The sequence below is a fragment of the Cryptomeria japonica genome, chromosome 1 (genome assembly GCF_030272615.1).
Source record: "Cryptomeria japonica chromosome 1, Sugi_1.0, whole genome shotgun sequence".
Classification (NCBI taxonomy): domain Eukaryota; kingdom Viridiplantae; phylum Streptophyta; class Pinopsida; order Cupressales; family Cupressaceae; genus Cryptomeria; species Cryptomeria japonica.
Genome location: NC_081405.1, coordinates 712258232 through 712274361, shown reverse-complemented (window position 1 = coordinate 712274361; position 16130 = coordinate 712258232). Strand labels below are relative to the sequence as shown.

Below are 16130 nucleotides of genomic sequence, written 5' to 3'. Positions count from 1 at the left end.
TGACATGTCCCCTATAGAGCTCTGACTTGGGGTCTATGTTGTGAATAAGTTTGCTAAAATTAGTTCATTGTTATAGCAGAAGTTATGTGATGCAGAGCAGACCACAATGCTAAGGAATAGATGGAGTATGAGTTGCACAGCCGCAATTGGAATTGGGAAAGAAACTTGGTCATACAGACAAATGAATGAATTTTAACTATGTGTGTGTCCTATGTAGCTTTTAGTTGGCGCATACCTAGGTGAAATGATTAGAAGGATTAAATGGCAACATGGGTGATGTCACTTTGTACGGAAGTGAACTCATTCATAAGAACCTGAATTCAAGGAACTGCTTATAAGGTCATTCACAACCCTCTTCGCATGCTTCTTTGGTTTAATCCTTCACAATTTGCAAGATTCAACCATTAATCCTTGCCTCCTACGACTTGGGATACTTGGAGCACCTCGTACTTCTCTACTGCGAGCACTTGCAACCATTAATCCTTGCCATTCACATGTGTCTAAATGTCCTTAAATTCCTTGCAAGCTAAGCTTATTGTAATATACTTTGTATGCTCTGTCATAATTAAGCAATTTGGGTTTATGCTTTTCTACATGCTCTGTTTGGATGGTGGCTAGGATTGTCTTACAGGGAAATTATGTTAATCATCTACCAATGGGAAACAATCTCCACTTCTCTCTTCCAATGGTGTTTGTTGTTCCTTGTTTGGAAGTGGAAAGAGCATTGAAGGTAATCTTAGGTGAACAATGGCTCCTCCTTCCATAGTTGTCTCCAAATTTGCATCAAATGTCATGTATTTATCTTGGTCAGTAGATTTCTCCAAGTTTCTCATTGGGGCTTTTGTGCACCCAGTTTTATTCTCATGGGAGGAAGTAAACACTCAATTAGCAGACTACAATTTCTTTGTTGGTAATATGTGGATGGGTGGTTTCCTCTACAAGCTTGATTTACTTCATGATTTAGTCTCCAGATCAGCTTGGGTGTCTCTAATGAATGGTCTCAGATACCAGTCATATATGCATTTCTTCTCCTGGATGCAAGTTCATTGAAACTTCATTGAAGAGCCTTTGTTCTTGGTAGCTATGACTAAGTTTGATGTATTGTGGGAGCTATCCACACACACGACAATGGACCCCCATGGTTTTCCTGCATCTTTTCCTGCCCTTGTAGATATCTCTTCATCCACAGAATCCACAAATGGAGTGGAATAGTCAGTTTTTTAGTCGTAGCAGTTGGCAATGATCCTTTTCGAAATTATCGACAATGGGGACTTCTCATTGAATTCGATCAAGATATCAATGGAGACTTTTTGCACATAGAGTTTTGGGTCAGTGCGAAGATAATCAAGCAAACATAAGCTGGGAGATGGCTCTGTTTTTGGTCCACAAATTTTGTCATGGGAAGACAATAATACAAATATGTCTTTTGATAGTGTTATGAAATTGAGAAAAAGTTGTGATCTCAATATCTTTGAAATTGCCGCCTTATTGTATCTCAAGAGTATCTCAGTGAGACTCTTCAAATAGGGCTAGGGGGTACAAGGGTAGATTAATAGACTCTAATTTGGCCCTCTTCTACCTTCTTATATTGTAAATATTTTACTATATTATTAATATATGCTATTATAAGCTTCGACCTTTTGCTTTTAAAAAAAAAATAAAAAAATTCAATTATTTCATTAATTAGCAGGTACACAAATTAATCAGACAATTAACAATTTGAAATATGATAGTTTCTATAATAATATAATCATTACTCATATAAACATAAAAAAATAGATGTACATTCCTAAACATCCAATCTCTCAAATCACCCACAAAGTGAATAAATAGTGAAAGCCCAAATGTTTCAATCGAGTCTATTTATCAAAAGAGATAACCTTACCCAATGGTTACAGGGGGCCAAAGTTAGTCTTTTGGTATCACACCTAAGTCTTCTTCATTGCAATGACCCTAGGGGAAGTGTACCAGTAGCCATTATAGCTCACAGATTCTAAACAATACACCAGACTTTGACGGGTTTTTTTTTTTTTTTTGTCTCCACATGCCACTCAACTGCTTATAGCTATTGTTTTGGCTTCTGGGTAGTAACGATGCACATAGTGGGATCTGTTATGGGCACAAGGGTCAAAAAGTACACATTTCAAAGTGTAGTTTGATACCTGCTTAAAGATGCCCTAATAACCGTGCACTTAAAATTGTCAATCTTTATGTACAAATGTCCTAATAGTCATGCACTATGGGTACCAATAGAGGTGCACAAATAGGTCAATTATGATCCAAAATACTAAAAAATGAATTGTCTATTGATACATGTGAAATTTATTAATGAACTTTTAATTTTGTTTTTGTTTTTTTGTTTTTAAATTATAATTGAAAGGTTGGGAATGTCGGAAATTAAAAGTTATTGGAAGATAAAGAAGAGTTGATGCTCTTCCCCTGCATTAATAATAGATTACAAAGTTTATCCGTTATTCTGCAGATGGCTTGTAACATACACGGACCAAACATTTCGATATCTTCAGAACTAAAGTCACATTTCAAAAGCAAAATAAACTTTCAGAATAATCACACTTTGGAAACGATTATTTTTTGGAAAGTAATCACAGTTTAAATGCTAAACAAAATTCTGTCATAACAATGGAATTCTCTTTCACTTTAGCTTTAGAAAATTACAACCAATGAAGAAAACATCTGGTTCAAAAGTGCTAACATGGTCCACTTGAGTGAAGAACATCTTGGTCGAGAGGTTATTCTGTTTTTGTACCCACAAATCTTGACATATACAGACACTTGGTCTCTTTTCCTGTCATGGCCTCAATTTCCATACTGAAATTTCAAGCAAAATATCAGAGTTTCAGGAAACTTTGAGAGGGGCTCAATTTCCATACTGAATTTTCAAGAAAAATATCAGAGTTTCAGGCAATTTGGAGAGGATATCTTGTGTAATGGCAGAAGAAAATGAGGAGGAGTCACTGGAGTTTACATCAACATGGCTGCTTGCAACTGTGTGTTTGATGTTGGTGATCATATCAGTGTTACTTGCCTCAGGAATTCATAGACTTGGAAAGGTATGTTCTATAACAGATTGTATGTTTCAGTTTCATAGATGAAGTGTATGGTTAAGGATTCTGAATAGATTGGGATGAAAAAGTTTCGCAGTCATATTTAGAAAAATATTCAGCTATAATATTATGAACTGTGGAAATTTCATGATTCTAAATATATTTTTGTAAAGCAGTGAAATCTAACCATAGAGACTTCTTTTAAGTCCAGTTGTGCATAGTTTTGTGGCGGAATGATAAAGAGCCCTTCCAAAGAACTCGTTCAGTAGTGAATCTTTTAAGAGATTTTACCATTCATAAAACAGAATTGAAATTTATGAAAGCTTCTGGATTTGGTTGATCCAATGTTTATGCAGTCGAATCTAGAAGTTTTATGAATTTCAATACTATGAATCATAAAAACTTGATATGTTACATAGTGGAAAGGATTGATACAAATAATTTTAGATTAAGGGTTAGTTTTACTGGTAAATATTTTATCTGTTGGAGTAATTAGACGACACCACAACACCCCCAAAATTCTTGAAAAACCAAAAAGAGAGAATTTATTGACAAAGTAAGTTTAAGTAAGTTTACATGATTTTGTGTTGCAAAAGTTATGGCTGATTTATTGAAGGCAAGTCTAATTGAAAATAGAGGGCGTGAAAGGTGTTGATGTGACAAGAGCAGTTAAGTGCGTTTTGCAAAAGGGTATAGAATGAATGAAATAATGCATAAAGAGTTTCTTTATAGAAAGAAAGAAAAACTTAATATAAAATTACGAAACTAAAATTAGCTCAAAGAACTAAAAATTAACTCAACTAAGTGAACTTAAGCTAAAAAGTATGCCTCCTAAATGTATAATGCACTAACAAGGCCATGACAATTTGATTGGAGTAGAATACATGATGGGTATATGAACACCCATTTCTTAAAAAAGGATGGAGTTCACCATAATTTGAAACTCTTGAAGGAGGTAGAAGAAAAGTTATGTAGTAATAGTATAAATTGTTTGGTTAATGGCATGAAAAAAATAGTGAAAGAGGATAAGAGTGAAGAAGAAGATATACTATTGCAAGTTGTAGCAATTGGATTGCATTAGCAACAAGTAGAGTAAAAGTTCTAGTAGAAAATGATGAGGTAAATTTATTTTCTTTGAATATTTTGATCAAGTTGATTTACATGAAATTAATAACATGGGAATAGAGAGAGACAATATAGTAGTGAATCTTTTGGAAGACAAAATTGTAGTTGAAAGTGAGGAAATAAATGGACGATTAAAAATGGGGTTCCTTGATGGTACCATATTTGATAAAGAAATTGGTGAAGATGAAGATCTCCTATTGAGAGAGGAGATGGAAAAGATTGATAGTTTGTTGCACATTGGAAAAAATGAATCCACTAATTATTATGATAACATTATTTTAAATGTGTAGAATAATGAGTTAGCAGCTGAAGCATGTCCTCTTGAAGGTATGGAAGAAGTGGAACACTATGTTCTAACCAAAATTGATGATGAAGATGTTGCAGTTTTGATAGAGAAAGAGGCAATGCTCGACATTTATTATGCTTATGTTGAAGAAGAGAAAGTGGACACCTATGACTTCTCAGAACATGATAATGCATATTGGTGGGAGTTAGAATATGTTAAAAGAGAAAGAAAGGGACGAAGGATGAGAGTTTAGAGATATGAAGGTGCAATGGAAGGTGGAGGATAATATTCAAGCAGATAACAAAGAATATGGTTTTCAAATTTTCATGAGCCCACTCCTGAATATGGTCTAATGTAGGAGCATCCATGGGTATCGAATAGTCTTGCATCACCCAAAAATATTGTTTATTTTAATTTTGTTAAGATTAGGTGAATAATTATAAATAAAGGCTAAACACAAGCTATTATGCATCTCCATGTTCCTTGGAAAGTGTTCAAGAGGGTGCATAAGGGATAAAATAATTTATTATTTATGACCAATGTCAAATGGTAAAAGTAATTCATAAGGGTAGACAAATGTCAGTGATAATTATAAGGCATAATGGAGTAATTTTTCACCTAGGCATCCACTTTGGGAAGTGGAAGAGTCTTGTTTACACATGTCTATGGTGGTTACAAAGAGTAATGGAAGAGTCTCTTTCTTAGGTGCCCACTTTAGGAAATTGAGGAGTATATTTCTTAGGCACCCACTTTGGGAAGATGAGGAGTCTCCTATTGGCTATGTGTTGCCTCACTAGGTGGCCATTTGTTGCCCACTATAGGGACCATAGATTTTCCAAGTGGTTTTAGCTCTTGGATTTGGATTATCACAATGGTTTTACTCCCACAAAATTTTTATAAATTATGGGGCTTGGGCTAGTTGTTTTATCATTTGAAGTTGAATCCTTCATTTAAGAAATTGAGAAGTGTAGCTTGTAGCTCCAACTTGTATATTTAGTAAAGCCCATGTAGCTAAGGTTTTGTAAGTTTTGAATATTGCATTTTCATTTCATTGAAGTAATAGAAAGAAAGTATTTTCTTCTTGCAAATTTTGTGTTGTTATTGTGTTTGTGTTTATGGGTGGTGTTGCCCTACACCAAAATTTCATCTTAACAAAAATAATCTCTAATGTTTATTAGGAATCGATATAACTAATAGTGTGAATAAATTTTACAATGTACATTATAATTTCTTCTTTGATAAGAAGTCGCATAATCTTTTAAAAAAACAAACACACCTCTTTCAAATATAGAATCCTAATTTCATTATTAACCAAAACCAAAATATCTTTTATAATATTCTATAATTTAGAATCGAATCTCATCCAATTGATAGCTTGATAATTGAAATAGAATCTATTTATAAATAAATATATTTGAATTATAAAAAAATACTTTCAATACTCAAGTACTAAAATTGTGTGCACTTTTCTTATAAAATACAAAAGTTGAACCCTAAAAGAAAATTCATCTATGCTTTTATAATAACCATCCTTCCTATCTTAAGACCTTGATTAAAAAACCTAAAAACAAGATATTATAATTTTAGTTACTGTTAAAAGAAAGTAGAATATCTTCTCTTCATGCATGTATCTCTTCACTAAAACATCTATGAAGTAGCATACCTATATTTCAAAAAATCATGTAAAAGACTTGTGGAGAGATATCAAATTTTTTAAAAATTAAGATTTATAAATATGAATATAAATCGTTATATATGCTATTTAAAACAAAAAAAGAAGAGTATGATTAAAAAATATATATGAATAAAAATATCAAATTGAAGGTTACATGGACTCTTTCTAGTCGTCATCAATTATTCAATAGAAAATCTACAAATTCATCTTACATGAAGAGAAATAACCAACACTTTTTTCATTTGCAAACAACATTATAAAAGATAAAAAATGCAAATATTGACGTCTTAATATTTAACTAAAAAGAATGTTTCCTTTAAATATACAAAAGAAGAAAAATATATATACAAATCATCCAGTCAAATCGAAATGTCCATATGTATCAACTGATAATCCTTCCTAGACCAGCAAAATACTAAATTAATTGCATCTCCCTCACCGTGGACAATATACAAAATATGCTTTGTGATGCGGCACAAGTTATATATACATCAAAAATGAAAACATAAGACTAAAAATTGCTAGTCCACCCAGGTTGTCCATCCGAGAGGACCCTCCATCGACCACTTTCTTGCCATTTCTTATTGGGAGTGCACCATGGGCAGCCAGCTGGTCCATGTACGCCCTCCTGCCTTCATTTATTAATACCAAGCACAAAACCAGTGACAAAATTCAATATATTACAAAATTAGGAATATATATACCAGACAGGATCCATTTCTCTTCAGCAACAATACATTCAAAGAACAAATGCTTAGATGTTTAAGCTACTTTAAAAATAGTACATATATCAACATCATGTTTGTCATTCCTGAAGGCAGTTTATTAAGCAATAGTAGCCATTTAAAACATTTAATTTTTGGAGCTAAGTGACTTCTCCATAATCTATCCAGAGTAGTATGCCATTGAGAATCTTTCATATCAGTATATCACACATCATTGATATGAGTAATAACATCATTATTGTAAGTAAGATATTTGTACACAAATTTAGCTTTGATCATATCATAAGAACAGTGTCATCCGTCTAGGTATATGTAAGGAATTTATTATCATCTACCAAGCATCTTTTAGGAAGTTGCAAAGTGTTACATGCCTCTCTAAGAATAGAGTAAGTTCTCCAATTAGAGGTTGGTAGGTCATTTCTTTGAGATAACTCATTCCAAGAAATAAGATGGTCATTCAATATAATATCTTTAAAACCACAAATACCTTTCTTAGCCCAACTCTTAGCCGAGCATCCTTAAATAAGAGAAAGGGGTTTGTCTTTGTGGAAAAGATTCCACCATATAGACCTTTCCCCACATATAAAATCATTGTTGTTGATCCTGCAATTAGAAATCCAAATCCTAATAGCCTCCCAAGCTTTCAAAATAGCCTTAAACATAAGGGAGACTGCAGTAGAGACAAGGCGCGAAATTCCCAACAACTAGGTCACAAAAGGGGAGATGCTTCCAAGCCTTTGCTCATTTGAGAACCGCCAGCCTTATATTATTTCTGACAAGCACCTTCCAAATATCTTCTCCTTCAAGCGCATGCAAAATCCATTTAGCAGCAAAGGAAACACCTTGCAGCTTAAGGTCCTTTAAGCACAGTCCTCCTTCCTTTTTCTCCTTACAATACCATTCTTATTTGATAGAGTGTCTCTTCCTATTGCCTCTACCATCCAACCACAAGAATTGCCAAATGAATTTCTGAATGTCATTTACTTGATAGGTACTAAACAACCATACCGAAGCATAGTAAATGTTGTATGAAGATAGAATTTTCTGAGAGACTTGGATCTTCCTACTAGAGACAAGTAGTGTCTATTCCACTTGTTTAATTTATTATCTAACTTTCTCATAACCCAAAGCCACGCATCTTTTAAGTAGGGAGAAATAGAGAAGGATATGCCTAGATATATGACCTGTTTATATGGCCCTCCCCATTGATATCCAAATTTGTTAAGCCAATCAGGGGGGTTTTCCAACCATCCCAATAATATAGATTTGGATTGGGATATTCTTGCCCCATAAGCCTCACCAAAAACCTTGAGCTTAGTAATAAGAGCTTCCATGTTTATTTCATTTAACTCAAGGAATAAAGTCATATCATCTATAAATTGAATATTTAATAGGTTAGTCTTATTTGGGAGACTAATACCTCTAACCTTAGGTGAGAGAACATCATCTTTTAATAAGTAGGAAATCATATCTGAGGCCATGACAAACAAGGCAAGAGCTATAGGGCATCCTTGTCTGGTGGTCTACCTAACTTAAAATATTTAGTGATGGAACCATTGATATCTAGTTGGGCAGAGGCATCTTTCAGGAGAACCTGTACAAGGTGATGAAATTCCTTAAGGAAACCAAAAGCTTCCAACATCATAACAAGGAAACCCCATTCCACCCAATCATAGGCCTTTTTGAAATCCATAAGGAACATAGCAACATTTTGGTTAGTGTTTTTAGCCCATTCTATAGCCTCCCAACTGGTAATAAGATTCTCTAGGATGTATCTCCCTTTGATGAATCTAGTCTGGGTGAAGCATATGAATCTTGGAAGAATATCCATGAGTCTATTGGCCATCACCTTGGCTAATATTTTGTATGAGACATTTAGCAAGGTAATAGGCCTCCAATTCCTGATCGGGGATTTGTCCCCATCTTTTGGAAGGAGCTTGATAGTGCCTCTATTATTGTTTAGAATAAGAGACCCTTCCTCAATAGCTTCCTTGTATATTGCTAGAAAATCATCACTAATCCAATCTATTTTGGCCTTGTAAAATTCAATAGGGAGTCCATCAGGCCCTGGAGCCTTACCATTATTTAAGTCACCAATGACATTTTTAATCTCCCCAACTGAGATTGGCTTCTCGAGAACTAAAGCATCCTCATCAATAATAAGGTTTAGAATAAATCTCTTGCAGTAATAAGCATATGAATCTTGGAAGAATATCCATGAGTCTATTGGCCAACACCTTGGCTAATATTTTGTATGAGACATTTAGCAAGGTAATAGGCCTCCAATTCCTGATCGGGGATTTGTCCCCATCTTTTGGAAGGAGCTTGATAGTGCCTCTATTATTATTTGGAATAAGAGACCCTTCCTCAATAGCTTCCTTGTATATTGCTAGAAAATCATCACTAATCCAATCTATGTTGGCCTTGTAAAATTCAATAGGGAGTCCATCAGGCCCTGGAGCCTTACCATTATTTAAGTCACCAATGACATTTTTAATCTCCCCAACCGAGATTGGCTTCTCGAGAACTAAAGTATCCTCATCAGTAATAAGGTTCAGAATAAATCTCTTGCAGAATTACCTAGCAAAGGCTGAGGAGGGTTATCTTCAAAGGCAAAAAGACCTTGATAGAATAAGAGAAATTCATTCTTAATCTCTTCATCATCCATGAACTCCCTTCCATCAACCCACAGTTTATCAATCTTCTCCCTACCCTCCTTTTTCTTCAACATGTTGAAGAAAAATTTAGAGCCTTTGTCCCCTTGTTGCAACTAATACAGTCTTGCCCTGGTTCTGGCTCCTGCAATCTTGATTTGTTGTAATTTCCTTAGTCTATCCTTATCTTGAGCCATAGTTTGAGAGCAAAAAACATTATGGGTGTCTCTTTGGGTCAGGCATTCTACCTTTTGAAACTCATCTGTTAGAATCATTTCCATGTACCTGCTATCCTTAGCCTTCTTCCTCCCAACCGTACTGAGAAAACGTTGCCAACTACTAATGTTCCTATTCCATCGATAAATATTTGACATAGGGTCATTATGCCATTTGTTAAATTGCCTAATCATGCACACATAAGTCATTACATCCTGGTCCTCTAGAATTATAAAATTAATAAGAAACTTATCTTGCTTGATAATTCTTAGAAGTTCCCTGTTAGCCAAGCAGATCTAGGAGACAATCAGGTGGTAGTATAAAAGAGAGCAAGGGCATACATAGACTGCAACACCCTTTGTCACCCTGAACAAAAGAAAAGGAGTCCTTATTGGCATGGAACCTATCAAGTCCGCAATAGACTCTTTTATTTCCCTTCTGATAATTACACCAAGTGAACCATATCCCTTTGTATTCCTTCCTTAGTCCTTCTAATGGATCAAAGAGATTCTTCTTATTCTTCATTTTATCCTAATGCAACCTTTCCCCCCCTTTCCACTCCATGCTAACGTCTCCCACCTTATCCTCGGGGTGCTCTATCATATTGAAGTCTCCTCCAATAACCAAAGGGATGTATGGAAGGGAGCTCATCCATTACCACATCTTTGATCTCTCTCTCTCTCTATAGTCATTAAAGGCATAGACTGAACAAACTCCAATCAAAGTGTTACAAATATTGAGAATAGCCCATGCAATTCTATTGCATAGAGAGTGGGCAGACTCTAAGATTGCATCCTTCCATTTAGGATTAATAAGTAGAGTTGTACCACATTTTCTTTTCTCATGTTTGGCATGTCTTGATATGTGTCTTTTCAAATAAACTTTACTTTTACTTCTAAAGAAAATTAACAGCTTTGAGTTCTTGTAGCATAACAAAATCCGCATTCATATGTTGATTAAGGAATATTTTAACAATATGCTTTCTGTCAGGGGATTCAAGGCCCCTGATATTCCAAGAGATGCATTTCATCATCACGACAAAGTTGCTTGATCAGTATTCTTGGCAGTCCTAAAACTGCTAAAGCACCTTGGAAAATTTGCCTTAGCACCAATCTTCTTAGGGAGGGGGGATATTTTTCCTTTGGAGCCTTTAGGCCTCCCTCTCTTTCTTCTAGGTCGGGTGGGTTTCTTTTTAATATCAGCCATGTTGGGATCCCCTCCGCCAAGGTCACCTTCTTCTAAGTTATCAACCTCCAACTCAAAATCCTCGTTGGTGACCGAGTTGTTGGAATTTATCTTTGTTTCCATCTCAGACTCATAGTTGGGATCCTCAAGGGAGCCTTTACCAATATTACTATCAGCCTCCCCAAGATTGGCAAGGTTGATGGGAACATTAGGGTTAGGAGTAGTAATTGTTAGGTCAGCAGTAATAATATCAAAGAATGCACTATCCTTATCAACCAAATCATTAGTCATAGAGGAATCAAGCCTAGGGCCAATAATGACTTAGGGAGTTAGAGGAGAAGAATCAACCCCTCGGGAATCCAAATCCTTGGGGTCTTTGATAGGACCAAAGTTCTCTAAATGAGCTTCTGTGAGAATGTTAAATTTATTAGAAACCTCAATGGTCTCTGAGTTTCCGGGAGGGAGCATTCCACAAGAATTTTTCCCCCTAGCTCTTCCACCTCATTGCTGACTCTACCTTTATCCTCAAATCGTTTTACAATAGATTTAACCAGTGAATTTCTATTAATGTTAGAAAACCTAATCTTAGGTAGGGTATCATTGGAATCATCCTCCATGGGCCTCGAGCATGAGTCTTTACAAGAGAGAGTGATCTGAGAATTGTTACGATTACTTTTAATAGGTTCTTTAATTCTATCTAAAACCAATTGCTGAGCATTTTTCTTCCAAATCTTCTAGGATTTAGGAACAACAAACTGATTAGAGTCTTTCTTAGACTCTCTGATTTGCGCAATTGCCTCAAAATTAGCCGATTGAGGAGGGGCTTCAGATGTAAATGCCTTGAAATCAACAATTTGATCAAGCTCTAGTAAATATTTAGGTGGGCTATAGGTAGCCATATTAACAACCAACTTGAGAGAATCCAACTTCTCTTGTAAGGAGGATTGATCAGACTGATTAGTCTCGGGTGGAGCATAATTTTCTGAGGAGGGATTCCCAGACTTATGAATATCATTAGACTTTCTTCATGAAGAAAGAATAGGGCAATTCCTTCTGATATGCCCTTCACATCTACACAGAAACACACATTAACCCTTCCGAGGGTTTCAATAAGGCATGAAATGGGGTCATTATCTAGCTTAATATCAATAAACCTAGGAAACTCGTGGCCAGGGTTAACCAACACCAGAACCCAAGCATCAAGATGGGGCACAAGAGGAGTGTTATCAACCCTAATAACCTGACCAATGGGTTCAAGAATTTGCTGAATGAAATTCCACAAAACAAGCAAAAAGTGCTTAATGACAATCCATCTAGGGCAAGAGAGCACGAGAATTTCATCATTCATCACATCATGAGTCCAATTCAGGGCTCTGAAGGTGCATTTACCTACAACCCAAAATTGTTTTATGCACTACCGTTGCTTGAGATTTGACATCTTTAAAAAAAATAATGAATAAGCCTTTTTGAATCATATGACAAAAAGAGGTATAGTAACCTAATTTCTTAACCCAAACATTTTTAATCCAATCATCCAAAAACTTCCTAGCTGGGCGTTTAGTTACATCCACAACCACTAGAAAAATTGCAGTCTTTTAACCTAGATTTCCATTTCAATAGCTTTTGCCATATAATCATTTGGAGTGATAGATAAAGTGGGCAAGGGAAAATTAGGGTACTTACCTGTTCCTCTTCCGTCTCCATCACATTCTGAATCTAAAAGACTCACTAGATTGAATTTGGCTTCTCCAAGAACAGAGAAGGCCAAGTCGATTAGGGCATCTTTAAATGATTTCACATTACTGACCTCAGGCGTATCCATCAAGGCATTTGAAAGCTCAACATTAAATGCCTATCCTCATGTGGTCCTAGATGAATGACACACACAAACAAAAAAGGGAGTAAATGCAAAAAAAAGGATAAAAGGTAGGGAAAAGGCAAGGGCTTACCCTCACGGAGGAGACCTTACCACTTCCTCCACAGACAGGGGTCGACCCCTTCACCGAGAACCACGTCTGAAACTTCACCACACAAGTTGCAGAGCGCCTCCAACTCGATAAAACCCCCCATCAACAATTCAAGGACAAATATTTTCTAAAACAAAGGTGAAAAATATAAACATCAATCTTAATATTCTAAACTAAACATAAAATCATTTTATCTACTGTCATATATAAATGTAATTTAAAGATTATTTAAATGTCAATTTAAAGTTATAGAGTTTCATAAGTGTGCTAACATAATTATATAAATTAATTAATAAATAAATAAATATTATCAGCATCATTTATGAGTTGACATAATAATTTTAAATGACTTAATTATATGTCAATTAAATTTCATATGTTTGAATCTACAAAATAGAGAATTATGATTTTTTTAAGTTGTAAATGTTTACTCTTTATTAGATTTGTAGATTCTATTCTTTATACATTTTTATTTAATTTATATAAAATATTGAATATAATTCTCTTGAATATTTTTTTAAGCCCTCTTCACATTATTATTCTTTTTAAATTTTATTTTGATAATGAGTGGCTGTTTTGTTTCATGTTCAAACTTGAATATTTAAGGTATTTCAATATGGATAGATTAGTTGATTCACATTTGGTATTTATTTTTCCAGTATTTGGAAAGGAAGAAATCAAAACCATTGCATGTATCTTTAGAGAAGATGAAACAAGGTATGTAAATTCAAACTAAGAAAATATGAAAAATAATCATTTTTAAATGACAAATTGTTTAGCTTATTTTACATTCCATTTAATAATATTTTGTATTAAATTTGGAAATTTAATTTTATGTTATGAATAACACAATTAAGATTTAAAAAAAATTAAAGGATTTGTTAATAATATTATTTATTTATATGTTATATTGTTTAGAATTAATTTGTTAGATATCATTTAGATTGTTATAATTTTATTATGTTATTTATTATGTCTTTATTTTTTATTTTTTGAAGAGTATCTATTTTTTAATTTCACATTTGAAATTGTAGGCATACATATTTTAATTCTTATGAGATTTGAACTAGTGACCTATTTTTAAAGAGCACAAGTTCTCCACCACTAAGCCAACTCAAGCTATATATATACCAACTCAAGATATATGTCCTATCTAATAATAAAAGATGATGAATATGTTGAAGATATTAGATAAAATAAAATTAAAAAAAAAAGTTGAAAACAATAAATTCGATAATATCCATTGATATATTAGATAAATTAAAGAAAAATTTAATATGAATTATTATCTAGATATGACCTCAATTATATTATGTCTTCCAAATCATTTAGTGCCTAAAATTTGTATAATTTTTCACACTATTTTACTTTGGTCAAATTATTTATTTCTAATATACAATAGAATAAATATCTAAAAAAATAGTTTAAGAGCTTATTTTAAAAAATTACTCTCAATAAAAAAATTAATGCTTAAAATATTCAAAATAAAATAATCATATATATACAATAAAATAATTATCCTTTAGAAAGCTTTAGGATCTAAACTAGGCTTGTATTCTAATTTTTTTAAGACAAAAGGTGTAGGGCACCAAAAATGCATATATATTTATAATAGAAATGTATAGTAATTACAAAATATGGCCCTATCCTAACCTAATACAACATTATGGGAGACATATATTGAACTATCATGTGAAGCATGATTTGAGTAGAAATGCAATTCCACATGAGAGATATATAAGTGCTAATAATATAAAAGAAACATTGACAACAAGGAAAAAAGGACAACAATCCATTGTAGAGCTAAAGTAAAATTATAGATAAAAATAGAACTAATTAAGGGACTCACTTAGATTTTTAAGAATGTGTAGAACAATATTTTCATCATTACCTTCTTTTATGGTGTCTAGAGTTAATATGCTTGTGGAGAAAGTGGTTTAGGGTGGTGTCTTACCAAAAAAAAAGAAGGGTTTGACAAGTTTTTTCAAAATTTTCCATTATGTTCACCCTAATCTCGCATCTATATTTATTTAGATAGTTGGAGATCATGTTTTATTATAGAGTAAGTGTAGTTGATAACAAGAGATGAATGGATGTATGAGAGCTTGAACATACCTCTCATAAGTGATCCATAGTCTTTGAATAAGTTGTAGTTATTGAGAGTGGAAAAAAGGTATTCTTTTAAGATGAGAGGCCTTTTAAGATGAGAGGCCCTTGAATGTAGCAAAATTATATATTTTCTATTGTTTCTTCTTTTGATTGTTGTTCTTATTGGTCTTACGGATTTTCTTGTTAGCCCCATATTTCATGGGGTCCATCTCTTCTACCTACTAGTATTGCTATTATAAAAGGGTTTAGGCATTTTAAAAAATATAAAATTATCTTTTTCAAAAGACTATGTTACTATAATTTATCTCTATTAGAATTTATCAGTGATTTAAATATATTTAAGTATGTAAATTTTCTAATATAAAATTTATTTTCTATCATAACCCAATTATCTTAAGGATTACCATTATACAAATTCTATTGAATTATATTAAGTAACATATAAAATCTGGCATATGATCTAAGACAAACATAAAAAAGTACTATATAAAGAAAAATACATAGGAACTGTCAATATATTACTAATACATGAAGATGTGAAATTTAGATATTATTCAATTCCATGTTTAGTCAATTTTCAACAACACTTTTTAATGAATATAAGGGTATAATGTTTCTTATCATTAACAATAGAGGTAGTCCATATAATTTTAGGTTATATTATATGCCAAATATAAGGTATCTTCTTGGTGGATCAAAATAATGTTGGTCAACAGATTTATCATCATATTCAAAGGATGTTATAATGTTCAATTGTGATGAAAAATTTAACCAACACTTGGAGAAGTTATTTTAATGTAACAACTTTCCTATAAATTTTAGAGGTACAACTCTCTCATGATAAATATGTGTTTTTGAAGTTTTCTTTTGACCAAAAAGTAGGAAAGGAGAAAAAGAAAGAATAAAATAAGTCCTCAATATAAAAGACTACTCAATATAAAGGAGAAGTTTTATTTTTCATAGAATGGAAATAAAATCAAAATATTATTTTTTCTAAAGCCACAAATATATAGCATGTAACTAAAAATAGTTTTTTAGGTGAGACCAAACTCATAGATCGATAAATTGAACCTTTCAAACAAAATATATTCTACTTGCTTTAGAGATAATCTAGAACATGAAT

The 16130-nt window shown here is 33.2% G+C and overlaps 1 protein-coding gene across 1 annotated transcript in view; it reads left to right on the top strand.

Moving 5' to 3' along the window:
• Window positions 1-2836: 2836 nt before the first annotated feature.
• Window positions 2837-16130, top strand: part of LOC131050391 (MLO-like protein 13) — a 151935-nt gene continuing 138641 nt past the window's right edge. Inside the window, exons 1-2 of the mRNA XM_059211996.1 lie at window positions 2837-3071; window positions 13558-13615. Coding sequence (XP_059067979.1) covers window positions 2949-3071; window positions 13558-13615 — 181 coding nt within the window. The 5' untranslated portion in view covers window positions 2837-2948. The remainder of the gene's footprint in view (window positions 3072-13557; window positions 13616-16130) is intronic.